Consider the following 25,000-nt stretch of genomic DNA (forward strand, 5'->3'; position numbering starts at 1 on the left):
GAATGACATCTGTGTTAACTGTTTTGCAAAAGGGTGTGAGAAATGTGTGAACCCAATGAAAATGTGTGAACACATTCGCAAGAGATGACTTCTGCTGTGCAAAGAAAGTAGTAATGAAGACCAAGTGGGTTCTAGTTTACTTAAGCAGGTAAAAGCAATCGAGAAAAACTGTAATTTCACCCGTAATTTCACTGTTTTGATTTGTGTAGTTGCGTTACCCCCAACACTGACAATTACGCAGACAGCAAATTAAGATATTTTTTTCATTTTGTGGAGCCGGCACCGGTAGGCTATCAAAGCAGATTTCGATTTTCGTTACCACCGTGTAGTCAAGCCTTAAGCCATACCCAAGTAGCCTTAATCGAGGTAATGTTTAATTATGCATGATTTATTTTGTTATTGAATTCGTAGGCTGGGATTCCTCTCGGCAACAATTATGTTTAACGTTAGCCTCCTGCTTTTTCAGAAGGGGCGGCAGACAGGCTACTGACAGAGCGATGTACAGTGGCAGAGCGACGCACAGTGGCTGAAAGTGGTACTAAAGTTTCACGCAGCTTCACGCCGCGTAATGCGCGACTGAAGTGGCCATTTGAAAGCAACGCCCACTGTAGCTTACCCCTGACTCAAAGCTGACGAAATTTATCAAAATCAATGTATAAATCTTGGTTAATAGACGGGAAATAATGGTACTTTTTCTATATCACAAATCTAAAACAAAATTATTGATCAAGTGACCATGTTTAGAAAAATAAATGTTTGAAAAAATAAATTAGTTCAAAATCCATTTATAATGGCTTTGGCCACCTATTATCAAATGACTTCCAAACTAATTTTTTGAAGTGGCAATGCTATAACAGTATGACCTAACAGTGTAAAAAAAGTAGATATAAATTGTACATACGTAAGTAAATGGCGAGGATCATTATTTATTTATTTTTCTCTCGATCTCGACTCTATCTCTCTCATCTTGGACTCTTGTCTTGGACTCCAACGTCTTTTGACTCGGTCTTGACTTGTCTTCAAGTAGTCTTGAGTACAGCCCCCCACCCCCAACACATACACACAGATACAGGTATTTTGCCGATTAACCCAGGCACTGACACAGACTATAACAGTGAACAAATCAGCTTGGAAACATAGCTACCATAGTTTACTGTATAAAGCTGCCGCAAACCATTTGACTAATCCAGTCACACAAACCAGCTTGCAAACACAACTACTCTAGCACATACTAGTACCTATTCACCAGTTCAGTGGCACAGGTTCATGTAAGCTCCTGTTAAGCCTATTTTATGCTTCGAGGCGACGCAGACCGCAAGGACTGTGATTGGTCAACTTGTCCTATGTGTTGATAGTCGGTGTTTCAAGCAGCCTACTGTGGTGGGGAGTTAGCAACATGCTAGTTCACTGACATAAGCTTTGCAAATAAACTCAGACATATTTTGGTTACAATGATGGGGTTATCCGTTTGTAAAGTGTCTATATGTCAATAACGTTTTGAAATTAAGCACTTCGCCAGCAAGAAATACTTTGTGGGCAGTTGTGCTAAAGTTCGCTTGCTACCATAACTTAAACTAGCTGGCAGACACCTCGCAAATAACCTCAGACTTATTTGCTGGTTACAGTAACTAGGTCAATGGATTTTACTGGATACTTTGTACAAAAGCTAAGCAAGAAAAGGCCAAACAAATAAGATTAATATTTTGGCACAACAGTCTATGGGGTTTGCCATTCTGAGTACCATTTCGGTCATACAGTCTATTGTTTCGGTGGTGAGCAACACAGACACAGGTGACGTTGAAATGCACCACGATGCAAAGCAACCCAACGCAGAACCATAACAGGGTCACAACGCTGTAGGAGTGGCGGCGTAGCTACGCTGTGGAGTTGACGCAGAAGCATGTTGAGCCCATTACTGTCAGCGCCACACTACCGTTCTAGCTTCAGCATCAGGTGGCAGATCTGTGGCTCAGTGTGAGCTTCTCACCTCCCACACAGCCTGCACACAGATGCTATTTCAGGGAGCCACTCAAAGGCAGGAGAGGGCCCCACAGCGCAAGCGTGTGTGCGGACAGGCATGTATGTGTGTGTGTGTGTGTGTGTGTGTGTGTGTGTGTGTGTGTGTGTGTGTGTGTGTGTGTTGAAAGTGTTGTGAATCAGCCTCATTTCTGTAAATGTACACTGCGTACTTCTTATGGTCATCTGTGATTTGTGTACCCATGTGTACCCTGTGTGTATCTCTGGTCTGTATGCAAGCATCCTTTGTTTATCCTTGAATTCAATGAAAGCTTGTCTAGAGGCCTTTGCCTATCACCAGGTGTGAAATGTTAATGTTTGTAGATTGTTTGTAGACGTCTGTGTCCAGGCCTCTGAGGAACTTTCCAGGAAAGGGGGTAGTTTTAATCAAAAGACAATAGAAGCTGACCAGACCTGATGAAGGCCTAATCCTCATCCTCCCTTTCTATTGCATATTCAAACTGGGTTGGACCTAGAGGTCACTCCTTCTTTTGTTTGTAACATAAAGTTAGTAGACTGTTTCTGTATAGTCAGAGCAGTCAGAGAATACTGAGAATCTGGTGAAATCCAGGATGGGGTGAAACAAACATGTACTTCTCTCCCTTGAGGGCCACTGGCCCCTCATTGAAAAGAATAAAGCCTGGATCCTGATCTTGCATCGTCCTGATTGAGTCTTAAGAGAAATATGGTAGTAAAAATATACTATCAGTGTGTGTGTGTGTGTGTGTGTGTGTGAGTGTGTGTGTGTGCTTTGGTGGTATGTTTTTGAATGAATAGGTGTGTATTGTCTTTTTCTCTAGCCATCTGTGCAGGATGTTGTATGTTTGTGGATGTATGCATATTTTTGTTAGTCTCTGCCATGTCAGGAGTCAACCTCTAATCACAATTAGATCAGTACAGTGCATGGCTTCCAAATAGCCAAAGAGAGTCTCCCCTTAACACTCTAACAGAAAAAATAACATGGATAACAACCAAGGCAGCGGAACTCGTCGCGGCGGACATCCACTTTGATAGCAGACTAGAGAAAGACAGGAGGAAAAGGTACAGTAGGTCAGAGACAGAGAGAGTAAAAGAGGAAAAGAAAGAGACAGAGTGGCACAATACACTTCTTCCAGTGTGGACGAGACGCCTACCGGGAAATCAGAATTTGATCAGAAGATTTGCATAGAACACGCTATACTAATAAAGCATGCTTTCTTTCCCTGCTCTCTCTCTCTGAAAAAAGGACTAAACTAAACAAAACAAAAAAATATGGCTACCAATAATATAGCAACAGAATTAAGAAGACAAAAGATTCAAGAGGGATATTGATTGGGAGGGTGAAGACTTGTGTTCCCTGCTGCTAGAGCTAGCATTTAAGTCCCATCCCCATCACTCTGGCAGATTAATGCAACGTCACTGTTGCCGCGCTGACAAATCTTTTCTTTTTTGTCTCACAAAGGCCTGACGTACACCTGATGGGACTATCTGATGCTATTGGATGCCAGTCACACAGCGCAAGGCAGCCGGTGTCCGAGTTGGACTTGTGAGGATGGCAAGGTCAGCTCTCCTAAGAGACACCTGCTATGTGCGTGTGTGTAGCAGCGATGAGGTGCCCATAAAAGGCCTATAAGGTCATAGCTTGGCCACAATTACGGTAAACAAGGTATGTGTGTAAGGCACGTTTGACTGTACATGAGTGTGTGTACTATATAGTGTACAGGGCTGGGTTGAGTGTCGAAGGTTGGGTGACAATAGAGCTGTCCTGCCCACCGCTGATTCCGGAAGTAAGAATTTAATAAAAATGTCTCCATTGACAACTGGAGTATAAGCAATAAAATCTTAACCGCCCATGGTAGACTTAAAACCAGCTATGACATAAGCAATTGTATATGCTCATATAGACAGCAAAAATTCACAGGGGATCTATCTTGTTTTGAGAAAAATGTGTTTTGTTCGCGATTTCACATTAAAGCACTACACTACACAAAATCTTAATGTGTAAAAGCAGAGCCTTTGATTGGTAGAGATCACCGTTGCCATGGAAATGTTTATCCCTCAACTCCCGCCTGGCTTGATCCTTGCTGAACAAGATGGATGTGTGACCATCTGATGAAAATCACCTTGAAAGTTGAATTCACTCAATGGAAACGGTAGGAAGTTAGTCATCTGGTTGTCTTGCATTCAAAAGTAAGCATGTTCTTGTACCTTTGGTGGAATGTGAGGTCCACTTGTTTTTTATACAGTGCAAGATATACAGTTCTATTTTTTTTTCATCAGCCTGGGCTGATGTTTTTGCAGGTGTTGTTGAGGTTCATGTTTTATAGATGTTAATGTATGTGCATGTATGGTATGATGGTGCATGTATGGTATAGCTATATTCACTGTTTTGATTTGTAATTGCAGATCATGTTCTTGTGTGATGTATAATTGTGGTTCATGTTTATGTTTAAAGGATATGTGTGTGTGTGTGTGTGTGTGTGTGTGTGCATGATGGACCATGTGCAGTACTCACTCTGCATGTTCTTAAAGAGATGTTGAGGACGAGCAAGATCTGCCTGTGTGTGTGTGTGTGTGTGTGTGTGTGTGTGTGTGTGTGTGTGTGTGTGTGTGTGTGTGTATGTGTGTGTCTGTGTACAGTATGTGTATGATGGACCATGTGCAGTACTCACTCTCTTTATGTTCTTGAAGATGTTGAGGACGAGCAGGATCTGCCTGTGTGTGTGTGTGTGTGTGTGTGTGTGTGTGTGTGTGTGTGCACACGTGCTGTACTTACTGTTCATGTTCTTAAAGATGTTGAGGATGGGTAGGATCTGCCTGTAGTATGGCACCAGCGCCTCCCCCACCATGTCTCCCGACACCACCAGGTGCTGCAGCACTTTCAGCGTGGTGCAGATCACCTGACGGTTCCGTGTGTTCAGCGCATCTGCAGGGGCACAGGGGGCAGGGGTGAAAGGTTAGAGGGCAAACAATAATTGGTGACTCAGGTGTTGACCTGGCCCTGATGTGATGAGGTGCATTCAAAAGAGCAGAGAAAGGCTGGTTTCACCACCAAAATGTTTCAATTCTCAAAGAAGCTCAGAGAGAAGCTCTGTTCGACAAACACTAGCACAATACTAGCAGTTCTGGTCCAGAGTTGACTGCTTTCTATGGCAAAATGGCTGCTCCTCTCCAGTGAGTCATTAAAACACCCTTACACATACACACACACACACACACACACACACACACACACACACACACACACACACACACACATACACACACACACACACACACACACACACACACACACACACACACACACACTGAGAGAGAATATGCCTGATTGGGAATAAGCCATTCAGTCCCTCCATCCTGGAGCACTTAGGCCTGAGTGATAAGAATAATCCCTTATATATTAAAGCAAATCAGGGCTGAGGCATGCACGAGCACACACAATCACCCAGCCTCTACGACATCCATCCCCATCCATCCACCCTATACACTCTCCCACACCACACATACACGCACACACATCCATAACCACATGCGCATACACACACACACACACACACACACACACACACACACACACACACACACACACACACACACACACACACCGACTCGCCCAAGTCATGCCTTACCTTCCACCCTAAATCAATGGTGGAGCCGGGCTCTGACTCTAAATGGCTGGCTGCAATCAGAGAGTTGAGGTGCAGCGAGGGAGAAGAGACTAAGTAAGAGCCAATCAGAAGGCAATTTGGCCGACAGCTGCACTTTACTCTGGCTCCCGCTGATCGGGGAAGAAAAGGGAAGGAGAGAGAGAGGAAGAAAGAGAGAGAGAAATGATGCAGGCTCTAAAAGTAAAGGAAGAAATACAAATGTCTTGGAAGAGTGAGACAGAAAGATAGAGTACGGTGTGTGTGTGTGTGTGTGTGTGAGAGAGAGTGTGTGTGACAGTATTTGTGTGAGTGCAATACTGCACTGTGTGTGTGTGTGAGTGCGTGCATGCATGAGAGGGGTGGGGATGGAGCAGTTATGGGTGCTTTAATATTTCCTGTGCATTCAGCTCCATGAAAATGTCTCCATATGCATGGTTGGGAAACTATTTCCCCCCCAACATATGCTCATCACCAATATTACTGATATACTATCTCTGTGCAGTAATAAAGAATCATGTATCACATCTATGGGGTTGTCTCCAACACACACACACACACACACACAGCAAGCCATCTGAAAGGGGGCATCTGACAGACATGGTGGTGCTATGGTAGATGGCATGACATCACCCACAGCCTTGTACTTACAGTCACTATTCAGCTGTAGCACAGATATCAGTCTAACCACACCAGGCCATTCCACTACACATCCAACAAGAATGGTGACATGCTGCACAGTGGTAAACATTTGCACAGCACAGGCATCAAACACAACACATACATACTGAGCACCAACTCTCTCACACATACACTGACTGTGCAAAGAGGGGTCACAGTGCTCTCAACAAACTCTCCTTTTGAGCCATTCTCTCGTGTGTCCAAGAGTCATCTGGGTGTTGCGCCCCAAACCAAGACCATGTGGGTGCAGTAGTTTCAGTTAGAAGTACTACAGTCAGATCAGAATGAACTCACATACTGATCTCCATCATCAGTGCAAGACTGCCCTTTTCACAACTTTCTTTTTTTAATTAATTAAGTCTACTTAATTAAATCGGCTGTATTTGGTGTGCGAGTTATCCTGATCTGACTCTCTTGTTTGTCTACACACACACACACACACACACTCACACTTACACACACACACACACACACACACACTCACACACACACACACACACACACACATTCATTACTCCAGCACCAGAACACTCACTGGCCTCGCTGGGCCCTTCAAACAGTGGTGGTCCTTAGAGGGGGCACCCTGCCGGCGACTGGCGCAGGTGCTTAAACACATACATCACAAACAATGGAATTCTAATTAGCGCAAACAGCAAACTATTTTCCCGAGGTGTGACATTTGGGACAGCGGGGGAGCACTCAATTATTCATCCTTCACCTGCTGGTGTGCGGGAGGGGAGCAGCCACCCCCCAACGAGCCAGCCCCCGTCATCAGCGCTGGGGGTGGGGGCTGTTAGGGCGAGTAGGAGTGTTCAGGTGTATTTGCGTCAGAACCACTTAGGATGTTGCAGATTATTTATTCAAAGGCCTGACATTTGACAGATTCTTTCGCAATTGCATTTGTTAAACTGCAGGTACAGTATAAATATCAGTCCGAAAGTGGCACAAAGAAAACAAGGAGCGCTCCCTATCCACCCACCCACACCTCCCCCATTCCTCTCTTCCATCTACTCTGCTGCAAGTCTACCTAAGCCCTCGATCTCAGTTTCTCTCTAATGAAAGTTTCATTTTCAGCGTCGGGAACAAATGTTAGGGCCTGATGAAGACAGGGGCAGAATCTGCTTCAAATAAACCAAGAGCTGACAGAGCTGCAAGGAAAAGAAAGGGGGATAAGAGAAGAGGAGAAAGAAGAGAGGTCAGAAGAGTCAAGCCAAGGAAAAGAGAGCCAAGGAGAAAAGAGCAAAGATATTGCTGTACCACTGACAAGGCAAACCAGACTGAGAAGCTTGTAGCATACTAGACCGAGAAGCTTGTAGCATACCAGACTGAGAAACTTGTAGCATGATAGATTTTTTATTCCAATAAAAGTTATTTAGTGTTTCATATCATTCATAAACTGTGTATTTATAGTTGAGTGAGTTCTACTCACTCTTCTCCATATAGCAGACATCTCCTCCTGAGATTTGCCATTTGATACTGCTTTAATGTCGACTGCAGCATGTTCATGCACCTCCTCAGTGGAGTTTTTGCGTATGTGTGTGTGTGTGTGTGTGTGTGTGTGTGTGTGTGTGTGTGTGTGTGCGCGCATTTTGAGGGATGGTGGCTGGTTGGTTCATTGTGTGATAATGTTAGAGCCCTCTGCATGGGGTTGGAGGCTATCTGAGCGAGCCTGCCGCCCTATGTGGGGCCCTAGGTGGTGGATTGTGTTATTTTTGCCAGGTCACCTGGAGTCGTCGTCAATATTCATGCGGTCCGATAACCCGGCACCACCTCGGAGCATGTGCCGCTGATAAGCACCCGGAACCAGGATGAAATTAACGTCAGAAACTTTTCTGCCTTTCATATCACAACGGACTTGCTCTCTCTTTTTCTCTTCCTTTTTTTAATTCCTTCCCCTGCGCCGTCTCTCCTCCCCTCACCTCTCGGCGGCATTCAAATGTAATTAATCGGCAACAAGGACATGGACCACAGGCTTTGGCCGCCTTTTTATTTTCCTTCTTTTTCTAATAAAGCGGAGGCCATTTAAAATTCCATTACCACAGCTAGGTGTGGGCTTTCATAACGAGCCAATCATCTGTGACGGCTCGCCGTGCAAGGCAAATGACATGAGGTGGCATTGGAAGTTTAAGTGATAGCTATTACATCAGACTGTGTGTGTGTGTGTGTGTGTGTGTGTGTGTGTGTGTGTGTTGGGGACAACACCATGTATGTGATACATGATTCTTTATTACCGTACAAATATATTAGTAGATTACATTTATGATTTGTCAATCAATAGATGATGAGCATATGTTGGGGGGAAATAATTTACCAATCGGGGGAATGTACATTGATCCGCTCTGCTTCAAGGTGTTGTAACACAGCTAAACGCATGGTTGGTCTGCAATCAGACTCTCTAAGATGAAATCAATTAGTCATTAAAACTATTAAAACAGAGAAAAGAAAAATATGGGGGGAAAACACATCAGCAATGGGGGAAAGGGATAGTATAGACTCACAACTTGAAACAGACACACACATACACACACACACACACACTGTTACGATCCCCTGCACACTCTCCCTTCCAGAGCACACTTCTCCTACTCACTCACATATGCAAACTCGCATCCATACATATATCCCCTAGACATTATGTTTGGCTTTTGATGAATAAACTATCACTTTTGGGTTAAAGTGTTGTCTGCCTCCTCTTTTTTATATTGCGGCCTACAAGCCAGCCATAACATACACACACACACATACACACTTTGTTCTCAGTTCTGCTCAGTACAGTTTGTTTCTGGACTCCCTCAATATTTATTTGTGTGTGTGTGTGCGTGTGTGTGGTCTTGTGTTGGCTGTTTTGCCCACTGTCCCCTCCCTCACTGAGAGTGGACCCAAATCGGCCTAGTGCCCAGTTCCCCTCATTGGGCGCCAGTTGAAAAGCCTGCGCTTTGAAAATAACAGTCCTGGCTCCTGTTACACTATAAAGTATTTCTGTGTCTGTGTGTGTTTGTGTGTGTGTGTGTGTGTGTGTGTGTGTGTGTGTGTGTGTGTATGTGTGTGTGTGTGTCTGTGTGTGTGTGTGTGTGTACGTGTGTGTGTGTGTGGTCTGGATATACACATGTGTGGGTCTATGGGTCTGCTTGCACACATTAGCAGTTTGTGGGTTGTGTGTGTGCATGTGTATGAGTGTGTGTCTGTGTGTGTGTGTGTGTGTGTGTGTGTGTGTGTGTGTGTGTGTGTGTGTGTGTGTGTGTGTGTGTGTGTGTGTTAGTATGAGGGGCTGCTTAGGAAATAATTCATACTTGGTCATACACACACTATCATAACCTCACATACACATCACTGTACTCACACATAAATACTCTAATACTCTGTTTACATTTGTGTATGAGAGAGTATAGTAGTGTGTGTGAGAATATAGTTGGGCATGTGAGAGAGTATAGAAGTGTGTGTGTGAGTATATAATTGTGTATGTGAGAGAGACTAGAAGTGTGTGTGAGAGAACATTGTTGTGTATGTAAGAGAGTATAGCAGTGTGTGTGAGAATATAGGTGGGTATGTGAGAGAGTATGGAAGTGTGTGTGTGAGCATATAATTGGCTATGTGAGAGAGACTAGTAGTGTGTGTGAGAGCATATAGTTGAGTATGTGAGAGAGAATAATGATGACAGACAAAAGGAGCTAATTTTCCATTACAATAGAATAGGTCCTCTCTAGGCTTTGTAATTTGCATTCGGTTTGCAGTAGTCATTTAATATTTAGACACATAGGGCATGGCTGACTGAGTTTTCCTCTGCCACTACTAACATTGTTGACAGTGTAGGGACCCTCCTCTTCCTTGATTTTAATTGGCTAGCAAGACAGAAGTGATATTGACATGCCTGCTTCTTCATCATCAACCAATCAGGAACTGAGAAAGTACAGTAAACTCCCTTCCGTTTCAAGCAAAGTCTCTTACACACACACACTAGTATTCTCTCTAACATACCCAACTATATGCTCTCACACACACTAGCCGTGTGTTTGGGGCAGCCGTGGCCTACTGGTTAGCACTTCGGACCTGTAACTGGAGGGTGCCGGTTTGAATCCCGACCAGTAGGCACGGCTGAAGTGACCTTGATCAAGGCACCTAACCCCTCACTGCTCCCCGAGTGCCGCTGTTGATGCAGGCAGCTCACTGCGCCGGGATTAGTGTGTGCTTCACCTCACTGTGTGTACACTGTGTGCTGTGTGTGTTTCACTAATTCACGGATTGGGATAAATGCAGAGACCAAATTTCCCTCACAGGATCAAAAGAGTACATATACTTATACTTACTATACTAACTCATACAAACATGTAAACAGAGTATAGTAGTATTTGTGTCACAGACTTTGTCAGACTAGCACCTATGTGCCGTCAGTCTTTTATCTAAACTCAAGATATCTTTTATCTAAACTTTAAGATATCTTTTATCTAAACTCAAACTTTTATCTTTATTTTTGCAGTAATCATTGACCTCTGAGTGTGACATGTCTGTACTGTTGCACACATACACGTGGAGTCACATGAACGAGGTGCTAACGGCTGACGAGTGCTTCCTCCAGCTTTGTGATCCTCATGCTTCAGTATTCCACACAAAGGTGTCCAGCAAAGTGTCCTTTCTGGAGGAGTGCCAGATCGGTGTCCTTTGGTTCAAACTTTACTTTCGATCACTGCTTGAAGTAAAGAAAAGAGGCCCACTCTTTGTTGAGCCATGCCTACCTTAACAAGAACAACATTATACAGTATGGACCTTTTCCGCTACCTTTGGATTGACAGCCTTTCAAACTAAAACACGCTATTCCATTCAATTTTGCTGTTATAACAAGCATTACTTTTTCAGTACATTGCACATTGTAATCTTTTTGCTGAAATACCAATTGTGCAATTTCATCAACCATTAAAGACAGTCAAAACTTGCTTGCCAAAATAGAATAGCTAAATTCAGTAGAAAAGCAGACTGGGTGAAAGTGTCGCTGTCCAGCCGTGGGTGTGCTCAGAGTGTGTTCCATCTGGACGGTGGCATGTGCTGGGGGTCTGCACCAGCAGGATAAGCTGGTGCCAGTCGGAGAACTGGACTCGGTCATACACAGTTTATGCAGCAGGCCTGCACTGCCAGAGCTAACCCTCTCCACCTCTTACTCTGCATTACCGGATGTGGACCAACACGAGAGTGAGAGCCTGTGTTTGTGTGTAGGTGTGTGCGTATGTGTGTGTATATCTGTCTCTCTCTCTCTCTGTGTTTGTGTGTGAGACTCACTCTTGATGGGGATGATGAGCTGGGGGATAACGGGCAGGATCTTGGTGCCCCCATGCTCCAGCATGTCGTGGACCCCCTGTCGGGCGAAGAACTCATAAGGGTGGCCCGTCTCACACAGCCCATCGAAGAACAGAGGCAGGTAGTGGTGGTAGTCCAGCTTCTCAATCTCCACCTGATACAACACACACACACACACATACACACACACACACACACACACAGTCAATACCCCCGGAAAGACAGCACACACACACTTGGGGTGTGTCAACATGACTGGACCAGCCATGTGTCACACCGTATCAGTGAATGACCTCTGATGGCGTGGTAGCTCCATTATTCATCATGTAGTGTGAGGAGATAATGCATTTCAGACAGGCAGGCAGGCCCCAGCCGAGTAGTTCTACATTATTGACTAATAGCACATCTGTCAAGCTTCCTCCATGAGCTGCCCATGTCGTCAAGCCTGAGCAGCCGCAATGAATCAGTAATAAACTGGAAACATAGCTCTGGACGTGCTGGATGGGGGGAGGAGGGCAGGGTGGGTAATGGCTGCTGTAACTAACACACTACACACTCACTAATGCACACACACACACACACACGCACACACATGTGTACACTCTCAGACTCCTTGTGCATTAAATGACTGCGTTCAGGTTGCCCGAGCTAGCTTTGTTGTGAGTAATGTGTAGCGTCGCCGGCTCGTACATAATTGCCCATTGTGATTCTGAATGTTTACATTACAACGACAAACAGTTAGCTTCTCGAGCAATGGCATCAGCAGTTTCGCCAGCCATATTTCTCCGTGCATCGCCTTCGATTTCCCTCCTGACAGCCTCACAGCACTAAGTCTCCAGCATTTACCGAGGAGAGGAAATAATTTTACTGCCAATCCTGACAGGAATAAACAGCGCTGTGGTGTGAGTTTACTGCTACATCCCAGAACCAGTGCCAGCTAATGTCGCTGGCATGTCAGGAAGTCTGTTATTGAAATGGTGGTCGGAAAAATCCGGGCGTCACAAACTGGCGTCATGCTGAAAGCTGACACCCATTCAGAGTGCAACCCAATCAGTAACACTCAGTCTAAATAAAGACATTTCCACGAAAGGCATTTTATCTGTTATCTAGGTGAGTGGCTCTCGGGAATGGGGTAAGACTTGGGTGGAGCGGAGGGTAAAAAGAGGCACTGTGGTGGGGGCCAGTGAATGTGTGTGTGTATGTGTGTGTGTGTGTGTGTGTGTGTATGTGTGTGTGTGTGTGTGTGTGTGTGTGTGTGTGTGTGTGTGTGTGTGTGTGTGTGTGTTGGGGGGAGAGGTGGTGGCGGCTCTGGCATCTTGCATGTTTAAGTGACCTCGTCCTACTGTGCTTGTCCTTAAATTAACTCCCCCCGGAAGGCATCTCAGCCCCAGCTGTGAGTCTCTAGACCCCCTACAGTGTCCTGTGACCCCCACGCACACACAAACACACACACACACACACGCACACACACACACACACACACACGCACAAACACACACACACACACACACACACACACACACAGATAGCTCTGGCACCAGCGCCAAACTGCCATGGAGTCATGACATTGAGACATGTGACAGGCAGGCGTGCGGCCTTCGCATTAACACCTGCCCTATGTTCACTGGACATGTAACACCAACACACACACACACACACACACACACACACACACATGCAGGAGACTCACTGTGCCTACTCTGCTGCAAGAGATTACTACATTGTTACACACATATGCTTATCACTCTTATGCTAGCTTGCTCGATGTTGTTTAAAGTGTGTGAATGCGTGTGTCAGTGTGAGTTTGTGAGTGTATTTGTGTGTTGCTAAGATGAGCAGGCTGACTGCTACAGCCTAAAACGACTCGTTGCCGTTTTGTGACATTAAGCTTTTTCACGTTAAGCCCCCCTCCCCCATCCCCTTCTTTCACAAGCAGTGGGGGAGCGCGGGGCACAAAGTAACACTTTTTGGTAGACAAAGGAGGGTTCTCCGTGCTTCTGTCGTTTGGCCACAATCCGTTGCAACCAGGCCAGGACAGATATTTTAGAGAGGAGAGACGCCGGTGCAGCTCAGATGTCTTCTTAATTTTCTTTAAGAAGTAAAAGGTGCAGAACATTATTAAACTTTGACCAACATTTCGATGTGTCGATGTTTTTGACTAACGAACATCGAAACGTTAGTCAAAGTTTAATAATGTTCTGCACCTTTTACTAAAGAATAAAGAAAATTAAGAAGACATCTGAGCTGCACCGGCGTCTCTCCTTCTCTCTAACACTTTTTGGCTTTGGCTAAATATTTCTAAAATCATTTGAGTTTCACTAGTCACATGTTTTAACAAGCAACACTTGTTATTGAACTAATACACAGACGTGTGTCGAAAATTTACTTTATTTTCCATACGGAGAAATAACATATGCAGAGTCTAACCAAGGTCAATCTTGCCAAAAAAGCCCTCAAACCTGAAAACACATGAAGCAAAAGTGCAAAACATCACAAAACTAACTAAACTAACACACACATATTTTTGTATTGCAATCATTGTAGCCTACAGTTGTAACAGCGCGTAACAGTCGTTTTACTCCCCGGATGCGCTCATTATAAAGAACGTTTAACGTGTCCCAAAAACAGCTATCAATTAATCACCAAACGTCTTAAAGTATTGCCAGGAGCAACACCTTGCAAAAAATGATAACAATAGGCCTAGGCCTTTATATGGCTCTGCTCCTGCCTAGATTCGAACTCAGAACTACCTGAAAGTTGCAGACCTGTTCTGGAAATACGTGCATTAACCCACTCGACCGTCAGACAACGCTATCTGCTTCGAGTAGGCCTATTGGGTAGGACTGTAGCCTACACTGGTTGCTGTGGCACAGTCTTGAGTGACCGAATTCGTTTTTCTTTGTCATTTGAATGCTGTCATTTTGTTAACATTACTGTTAAGGAGATGCTGTAGGCAAAGTCTATATTTCAACCTCGTTAGTGTAGTAAAAAAAATCAGAACTATTCACAAGGTTTCTGGGCAGCATATTTATGTTCTGTTAGCAAGCGAACTTCTCATGACTACCGACAAAGTAGCCTACTGCCAGCTGACGAAACTCTCATTTTAAAACATTACTGAGAGACAGACACTGTACAATCAAGAAATCTTGCCACTGAATCCAAAACTATGTTTAACATTATGTACAAGGCTTAGGCTACAGTGGACTAGCATGTTGCAGGGGCTGCTAAAAACACAGAGAAACGCACTGAAAACTCGGCCAATCACAGCCCTTGCTGTCGAATGCGCCGTCTGGTTCGACCGTGGAACTCCACAGCGGACTATGCTGCCCCCAAGCGGCTGCAGTTGTACTTACATTTCACCATTCACCATGATCGTGAATGAAGTGTCAATTTTTAACTGGGATGTTAGTGCTGCTGAATGCCGGTGAGTGTGCATGTGTTGCTGTCCTGTTGAGTATCCAATTGTTTTTGCCTATATCCAATTTTTTTGATGGCCTGTTATCTACTTAAAGTGACCCATATCAGATAGCTGTGTTTACATGGCTCACTATTATGCTTAACACTTGAGACAACCCACATGTGCACAAGAGTTTGGTCACCAAAATGAAAGCAAACATACAGACGACAGGGCAAAGGTACAAAATAATAATACAAGCTTGCATTATAGACTATTTCTGTTTACTTTAATTTCCGAAGTATTTTGTGAACTAAGCTAACAACTGTGCCACCTATCAGAATTGGGTCAGATTTAACAGTGTAAATGTAGCCTTAAGCGCTCGGTATACAGGTACTGACATGAGTGCCCTGTCACTTGCCCACACACACCAGCGCTGAAATAGTTAGGCTGATAAACATAACAATTGTGCACTTTATGGTTTAATTTCAGACGTGGAGCCATTTTGTATCTGACCTCTGGTGACCTCTGGGGATCAATGACATCATCATCAAATTTCCCCCCATTATTCTCCATTACAATAATGTACATGTTCACAAATATGCAGTTTTATTCCAATAGAAATGCTTATTTTGTCCTCAGCTGTTGCCCTGATGCCACATTATTCCTGGAATACCAGTCTGGCCATTCCAGGTGCAAATGTAACCATAGCAACCAGGTATAAACATCCATCATGGCGGACAACTTCTGTAATATGTTAATTCTGAAAAAAGTTAGGACGCTTGGTGAAATGTGAATAAAAAAAATGCTTTGATTTACAAATCATGTCAACCCTATATTTAATTGAGACCAATTCAAAGACACCATATCAACTGTTGAAGAAGAGAAATTGTATTGTTTTTCATTCCATGATGCCCCCAATTAGACAGGTCTGGACTACAGACAGGCCATTTTATCACCTGGGCCCAGTTGCATGAAGTACCTTAAGTTAAGATTTCCCCTTAAAACACGATTTAAGCCATCATTTTTAAAAGATGCAAGTCATGTCTAGTGAGACAGCTCTCTATGTAGGGAGGGAGGCAGCAATCATCCGTTTCGAACAGACCCTGTGTTCGGTGGGTTGTTAACTAACGGCATCGCCTACTAGCCAGCTAGTACAATCTCCGTGGAAACTATAGAATTTTCATGCCGGAAAATCCCTGTCAAAGCAGTAAATCCCTTAACGTTTTCCCTTAACTAAGGAAATCATTTAAGGTATTCTGTGCAACACCCTTAAGCAAACCCCTTACCAAAGGACAAAGGATCATACATTCTCCACATATACAATACTGTATACTGTATCTCACCTGAAGTCCCACCCTTACGACTGCCCCATCATCGCCTATTACTGTACCTGGATTCCTGGCCCGTACTGCCTAGCGACTCACCACTTGCCCTATGACAACTCCTAATCCCCCTGGACAATTCCATTTCTTACACTGGACTATTTGAACTTTCTGACACTAAATATGATTAATGCATTATCATACCGGATAAGTAACCATCCCACCTCTTGTAACATACACCTCAGGTGGCCTTAAACACCATGTTCTATTCTCTACATCTGATTAACTTATGCATTTATCATGTATACAGACCTTACTGTTCTGGAGCTGACCCTAGGCAGATGGGTCAGGCCCTTGAGTCGTGGATCTGCTCAAGGTTTCTTCCTACTGTATATGTATCTCCAATTCTAGGGAGTTTTTCCTCACCCCTGTTACCCATGGGCCTTCTTTTCTTTTCTCTGATTGTCTAACGCTCTGTAAAGCGCCATGAGACATGTGTAAAGTTTTGGTGCTCTTTAAATCAAATTAAATTGAAATTGAATTGAAATTACTGTAGAAATATGTGCAGAATTAATTGTGACATATTCAAGGTATTCCTTGAAAAGACATTATGTGGATGACAGTATATGTTGCTCAAAATCTGTGTACATTCAGAATTGATTGTGCCTTGCCAGATGTGCAAAATGGCCATGTCATAGGCACTAATGCACCTCCACATCGTCATGGATGCTGGGTTTTGAACTTAGCACTATAGTTGAATTTGTTGGATAGTTGAATAGTACCTCTCCTCTTTAGCCCAGGAGTCCATGATTTCCAAAAATAATTCCACATTTTGATTACCTCAGGCTCAGATAAGATGGTAAAATGTATGTATCATGACTAAATTTCTTCTTTGCATAGAAGAGTTTGTGAATGGAGCATTAAACTGTGCTCATAAACAATGAATGGTTGTCAGGAGTTTTCCTGAGCCCATAGAATAATTTTATTTACAGAAAAATTGGTTTTAATGCAGTCCACCTGAGGTTCAAAAGTATCCTGGGAATATCCATAAGAACTTTCGGCAAATTGGGGATTTGCTCATCAGGTCCGTCTGGCCAAGAGGCCACTGAAGCCCATTTTCAATGTCACTAAAACACAAGCACACAAATACAATCGCTAATCCGGCATGGACGTGTATGTCTGGAATTGAGTAAACAACTGCATTTGGGTGGATGACAAATAAGCCTGAAAAAAGGAATTTAAAAAAACTTCAAATATCATCCCTAAAAAGTGTTTATATGTGTTGCTGTATCTCTAAACCTGACTAATATATTTTTTTTTTCCAAAAAAAAAAGTGAAATATATATTTATATGTCAATTTGTCATGTTAGTGCCTAAAATTGTCATATGGTGTGATGTGAAAATAATTTGAAATAAAATGAAAATTAGATACTTTTTTCTACTTTAATTTATGTCACTGTACATTTTAATCACGTTTGCTTTGATATGCAACATTTCCTTGTGAATATTTAGAAGAAAAACCTAAAATTTAACAAGTTATTTTGTCAAGGTGGAGAATGCTCCTAAGTGTAACCAGATATTTTAGCTTAATTCTAATATTTCTTGTAAGAACTCACTCAAAATTCTTGAGGTTCTTGCAGATACCATTTCCTTTGTGTGCTATTGATGTTTTAATGATTTTTCAATTATAAAGTCTTTTTTGTGACATTATTTAATGTCACACCAAATGACATGGTGTCACGCCATATGATGAACTGCACCACTCCACCATGTGTCAGAGCAAAACAGGGTTTTTAATGACAATAAAATCATTAACAATGAATTTTGAAGTCACTGTATGAATGGTGTATGCGTGTAACAGCAAAATAGATGAAAGTTTAGTATTTATTTTTTAAACTTACATGGCATGGTAACATAAAAGAAAAAAGTATGAGAAATATGAATTGTACAGATACATTTTTTTTCCCAATTATCACAGATTTAACAAAAAACATATAATATCTGAATTTAAATAATGTTTTTACAAGAACTTTTATGTAAAAATGCAATTTGGTCATAGGGTGTGACAGAAATGTCATATAGTGTGACTTGAAAAAAGCTGTCACACCATATGATGCAGCGTCACACTATATGACATTTTGACAGTTAAGCTAATTTTCTAGACAGTTAAATACAGCTAACTATTATTTAGCATGCAACTGACCACATGGCAGCAGTGCTTTTTAAGAATTCATGAAGAATATGTGTGGAAAATAGCTACTTTTTAGGCAAATGATGTCACACCATAAGACACTAAAATTTGGCCACGATTGATGATGTCCAATTCAAAGCTTTTTATATAAAAATCCAAAAAGCAGAACTCGCTTCTTGACCATGCCAATTACTCCTGACATTCTATTGTTACTTCCTGATTAAGCAGGGTCCTCTTCCCAATAATAATGTCCAAATGAATGCCCGGTCAAAATATACTATATAGTGTCACGCCATATGACAACCATTTTATGGACAAAACATATTTGATTATAACTTAGTTGGACAGCATGCATAAACATCAAAACTTTCTGTGGTTGTAAAAAACATCCAATTATTTTATATGCATGGTAAAACTTTAAAGTAATTATACTTTTTATGGATATACACTCTTTTTAGGAAGTTCGCACACATGGTGGACAGTCACACCATATGACATTTTTTATGTTTGGATGATTATTTTAAGTCAAAAGTGAAATAAAAATCCAATAAATAAATATGACAGAACTTGAACCTACCAGACCTACAACATTTCCATATCAATTCTTAACAATTGCCATTTTTTATAAGTGTGTGACACATGGACAGTCTGAATTCTGCTATTTGTCATCTACCCATTTATATGTTGTCTTTGAACTATTCTCAATTAAACATAGTGTTGATATGATTTGTGAATCATTATTTTTCTTTCACATTACAAAGCATCACAACTTTTTTGGAATTCGGGTTGTATAAGAATGTTGCCAAGTAAATATTCCATTTAATAATAATGTATAAGTCTGACTTGCAGAATAATGAGTCTGCCTGGTTCCAGAGGTCAAATCTCAAGTGGCTCCACATCTAAAAAATGAAGTTTACAGTCTCTAGAAACATTGAATAAAATGTCATGCATTGTCATAAAATGCACAATACCTTTTATACAGTATATGAGCTTATTCCCTCCACTAAAATGTTTAACTGAAAAGCATTCGGTAAACAGTGGATTTTGTTGAGAGGTGCCGACAAAAGTAGAACTGAATCGTAATCGACACGGTGTAGTGGTAATGTTGGACGCTGGTGTGCGGGGTTTTATTGAAAACAATGGAATCCAATGTAATCGAACTTCTACAGCAGTGTGCCACACTCATGTCGGCATCTATGTGCGGAGGCCTTTAGACTTTGCTCAACTGAAAGGACTGCATAAATCTATGTCTGCATATGTATGAATGCATGTATGTATCATATGCACTGAAGGGTTGACACATCACAGAGTGCAGTGGTGTGACTGTATTCAGGTTGGCATGCCAACTCAAAACAGCTTTGTAGTCCCCTCCTCAAGGTGCCAGGTGATATCTGCTGAAGAATGCAGAGGGAAGGTCCAAACATGTGTTCGTGTGTGTGTGTGTGTGTGTGTGTGTGTGTGTGTGTGTGTGTGTGTGTGTGTGTGTGTGTGTGTGTGTGCGTGTGAGAGAGAGAGAGAGAGACTGGCGCGGCAGCCTGACTGTACTGTTGGCTCAGGGATTCTGTTCAGAGTAATGACAGCAAATCCCGTCTGAACGCGAGCAAACAGCCTCTGTGCCGCAAAAGGGTCTTGAGCACCCAACCCCCCAATACAAACACACACACACACACACACACACAGACACACACACGCAGCAATATGGAGAGAGAGAGACACAGAGAGAGAGAGAGAGAGAGAGAGAGCAACACTCCATCTCCCAACTGCATTCTCCTGGCCTGAGCCCAAATGTCACTGAGATGCTGTGGCAGGCACTTTGAAGTCCCTGGTCCCCCCCCCCCCCCCCCCCCCCCTTACACCCCCTCCAACCCCCCCATTCCCCTCAGAGCGAGAACATCAAAGTTGCCACACACACACACCCCTACCCACCCCCCGACACAGCCGCACTCATCTCGTGGGTAAACACAGACTCAGAGAGCTAGGGAGCGCGCACTGTTAGCTCAAAGACAAGGCTGATTGCTTTGAGGCAATTTGCTGGCTAACCTTGACCTTTTTCCAGCTTGGTCAAGATCATCATTGTGAGTCAGACAGCCGGAGACGAGAAGAAAAGCAAATATGTGCAGAGGGATGGATGGAAGGATGACACTCTGGGACTGCCAACCCTACCAGTCTCTCTATCTCTCTTTCTCTCTCTCACACACACGCACACAAACACACATGCCAGTGAGGGCAGCTTCTACCAATGTGGCTAGCAGTCCTGAGCAAATAACAGAAATGAGAGAACAAAGAGAATTTATTCAGGAGAAATGGGATGATAGAGAGGAGGGATGAGGTATTGGACAGGGCTGTCCAATAGGCCAATCTGACCCTGTGATGAACCAGGCCAGCCTCCTCAACCACCAGTCCTCCTGGTGTGAGCGGTGACTGAGCAGAGAGGCAAGGGCCTTCACTAATTAGACAGAGTACTAAGGCCTGTCATAGAACGAAGCAAGGTATAACCCAATTGGGGGTCAAAGGTCAGGGAGTACCATCGCCAGAGGTCATCTATGGAAACCCTAATCAGCTGCCTGGGGCTAAAAACCCAAACATCCCCGTCTGAGTATTGATTGGCTGGCTGCTGATTGGTCTCCAAGCCCTACTTAGCATTGGTCGCTCTATCCCCTCATGGATCTCAGGCTCCGAGCATTAGAGATGAGAGCACCCTGAGAATCTAGAGTCAAATAATTAGAAGTAGTGCACAGCAACAGTAACTAAGGGTGATGGGACTCATTATTGTTCACAAGTGGTCAATTAAAAGCGGACCAATTAAGGGTTGGTCAGACGTCAGGGCTTAAATTTCATTTTTCAAAATGGGGGGGAATTCCCCCCTTAGGTTCTTCATGTAGGGGGGATTTACACAATTTGGGGGGAGGAGGGGGGTTGCCTTTATCAGGTATTTTCTTTGAGCACCCACACCAATTTAAGGGATTCTCTGTACTAAAATTACAGTTCTCTAGGTCTCTTCTTTTAGGTTCTTTATACAGTTTTTTTTACTTTCTCTCATGTGTCTTACCTTTTCATTTGAAAAAAGAAAAGAACCAAACTGCCCTTAGAATTCATGAACTTTTAATCTTGTGTAGGCTATTTAACTTGACAACAACATTTGTTGACAACTATTTAACTTGAAAACAACATTTATACAGTAACATCGGCTGGTAAAAGGCACAGGGCCATACATTTTGCAATCTGAACAGCTCATTACACCGTCGTGAAAATCGAGCCAAGGATATATTTTGAGCCAGTTAGGCTGGAACTTGTCTTTGGGCTGTTTCCCCTGTGTAACATTGTCGCTACCTGAGGGATCCTGCGGATTGCTAACTGCATGACTCGCACTGCTGTTTGCGCTGTTGGAATCGGATTCAGATGCTTTCCTCTTATCGGGTGAAACTTCACATATGCAAGTAGGCTTACGTTTTAGCCAGCAGTACATGTTTGCATGACGTAAAGGTCGTAACCTCTGAACGATACTTTCAATGAACATCTTCGTGGTCGTAGAGGAGAGAGTGAGGACATGAGGAGGGGAGGGGAGGGGAGGGCATGGCAAGCGCAAAGTGGTTCTGTGTGTCTGCGTCTGCGTTCTATGTTCAATTCAACTCGGTAGGCTAGTTGATCCGTCTGGTCAATAGCCCCACAGAATAGAATAACGTCATCAGACAGGCTGTAAAGTGTATGCGGGAATTTCTCGCATTATGATGGCTAGAGTTGCGGGATTTGAACAAATTATGCACAATACCCGCAATACCGCAGTGAAATTTAGGCCCTGGACGTGCTGTCAAACATTGCTTTCCAAACAATCAACCTCCTCCATGTCTGTTTCCACCTCCTCCTTAGGCCTCCAATCTGAACAACACTGTTACTAGTCTCTTGCACAGTGGAGCATCACAGAGCCTCCAGGGCTCCTTGTCCAACTGGAGGGAGAGGGTGGGGATTGGTTGCTGTGGCTTCCAGGGTGATGAGGTGCTGAACAACACCGTCGACCTGCATTTTTAAAAGTGGGCAAACAAAAACTTATTTTTCAATTTGGGGTGTCTTTTCCTCCAAAGGGCACCTGGCTGCCGCTACTGTCTCTGTTATGAATGGTGTACAGGTACATCACCGAGCAGCCACACACACAAAGGAGATGCAGGGGATGTGTGTACAATGTGTGTGTGTGTGTGTGTGTGTGTGTGTGTGTTTGTGCCTGTAAAAGTGTGTGCATGTTTGTGAGTTTATTAGGCTAGATGTTGTGTGTGTGTGGTATGTGTGTGTGGGGGGATTCTACAGACAATGCACACACACACACACACACACACACTTATAGATACACACACAACATCTAATAAAATCCCTTGATGTGACCTTATTTCTGTATTTCTCGCTTTCTCCCCAAATGCCACCTGGTGCTCCTCAAGCTCATATCTGAATGGTGTTTGGATACTCTTAACGTCAACACACTCGATCTTATGGCCTAATCCAGTGTGAAAAACGCCTGCCACTGAGCCTCTCTCTCTCTTTCACACACACTCTCTGTACTCCCTTGCTTCCTCGTCTGCCTCTGCCAGACACCACCTGGTGCTACTCTAGCTCAGCTGCGGTGGCTGCTGCACACTAATGAAAGGGGGCACATGGCTGGAGCCACGCAGGCAGAGCTGCTGACTGCTGAGAGACGAGACATAGTCGGGGCCGATGAGACTCCACCTCACCCTGTACACTTCCACCCTCCAAACACAAACACAAACACACCACTGCACAGCAGCAGAGCTCGGCAGACAGGGAGTCAAGCAGAGACATGCCTTACCTACTGTACAGAGAAGGCATAGGATGTAAGAGAAGAGGAGATGAGAAGAGAGGGGTGAAGAAAAGAGAAGACTAGAGGAGATGAAATGAGGAGGAGGGGAGAGGAGAAAAGTGAAAGAGGAGAGAAGAAGACAGAACAAGATAACAAAGGACAAAAGTAGCACAGAAGCATGTATTAAGAGAGAAGTTGACCAGAGAGGGACTAAGGTGGACAATAACCTCAGGGCCAGATGTAAGCTTACTAACACATTGGCGCTGACTTGAGGCGTAATTTCTTGTGCGTTTAAAACCGCAGACTGCCTGTCGCAGGAGCGGAGAATGGCAAGTTGAGCTTTTCTGTGTCATACATATGCATTTATGGGAGGGTCAGGGGGCAAGTAGAAGTTTTGTGTAAAAACATGGGAGGAGTAGTGTAAAATGCGCCTAATTATGTATTTCTCATGTATAAAACTGCCTGTGAAAGCACACGTTTATTTTGCATTGAAAGATTTCCACTTTTTAAAAGCAGGTGCAATCCAAATTGTGGTTAAATGCGTCAATAAGAGAAACGTTGAAAGACAAAGCCGCTTGTGATAGAATTATGCCATTCAGTTGTGGGCACCGCAAATTATGGTAGAGGACAGAGAAAGGTGTTGATTACCCGATGAGCTACAGGTATGATAAATAGCACGTAAAATTAAGAAGCAGTGTGCACTTTCTGCGGTCTGGCAATGGCGCTGTTTACTCTGCGTTCGCAATTACATCAGGCTGTCAGTGTATAGCTGTGAAGACGTTCTTTTTTCAGTCGCATATGATATGTGATAGGTGATGCAACTGTGGTCACTCTGGGCCAAATTCTCCCATTCACCCATTCATAGACTAACACCTGCAGCGTCTAATACAGTATGAGAGACTGGCATAACAATACCAGCCACCATTAGAAACAAATCAGAGACAAGAGAATATGAACGATTATTGAGGCACAACAGTTGTGCAGGCGTCTGCGCAAGTGTATGGATGACTTTGGAGAAGTTGGAAATAAAATGACAGATTCAAACAAAGCAGGTAGGCTGGGCAAAAAATCGATTTATCGAGGTTTATGTGAAAAAAAAAGATATTTTTTTAGGCCATATCACCCAGTCGGCTATGGGATGATGAAATTAAGCGAATGTTATAACCTTTATGTTTTTCTGTTTAATAATGTGGCCTCAAGTAACGTCAGGAAATATGCCACCTTGTTACACTATAATGGGGAAAAACATGATGACATTTCGGCACGTTAAGCACAAAATTTGATTTTGCAAAGTTCTTTGAACATGTAGCCTACTGCCAGCATCAAGCAATATGCTGTCTCACCTTGTAGTGGCGCTCAACCTTAATAGAGTCATCAGAAGCGCTTAGCTGAAAAAGCACGTGGCAAAATGCGCTGAATGAGTTGTTAACATAAGAAACGCCCAGATTTTGGAGTACCTCTCCCAAAGCAAGCAACTGCCTCCATGGCGCGTAAATGACAGGATTAAGTCAAGGGCAGAATGCGCGCAGGCTAAAAAGTGCTTAGTTGCGCGCTTTTTTTTTACTTACGCACATGGGAGAATTTGCCCCTCTGTATGTTTGACTGCTCACACTGCAAGACAAACTCTGACATGCCAGATATTCACTCGGATCAGACCAGAGCTGGAACGCTGATTGCAAC

At 43.4% G+C, this 25,000-nt stretch overlaps 1 protein-coding gene across 3 annotated transcripts in view; it reads right to left on the minus strand.

Annotated features, from left to right (window-relative positions):
* pacrg (PARK2 co-regulated) overlaps nt 1-25,000 on the minus strand; it is a 204,136-nt gene that overhangs the window by 97,320 nt on the left and 81,816 nt on the right. For all 3 annotated transcript variants that reach the window (XM_042072611.1, XM_042072612.1, XM_042072613.1), the window contains exons 3-4: nt 11,589-11,760; nt 4,772-4,921 (exon numbers count right to left, since the gene is read on the minus strand). In XM_042072611.1, coding sequence (XP_041928545.1) covers nt 4,772-4,921; nt 11,589-11,760 — 322 coding nt within the window. The remainder of the gene's footprint in view (nt 1-4,771; nt 4,922-11,588; nt 11,761-25,000) is intronic.

Source organism: Alosa sapidissima, chromosome 19, assembly GCF_018492685.1.
Source record: "Alosa sapidissima isolate fAloSap1 chromosome 19, fAloSap1.pri, whole genome shotgun sequence".
NCBI classification, from domain to species: domain Eukaryota; kingdom Metazoa; phylum Chordata; class Actinopteri; order Clupeiformes; family Clupeidae; genus Alosa; species Alosa sapidissima.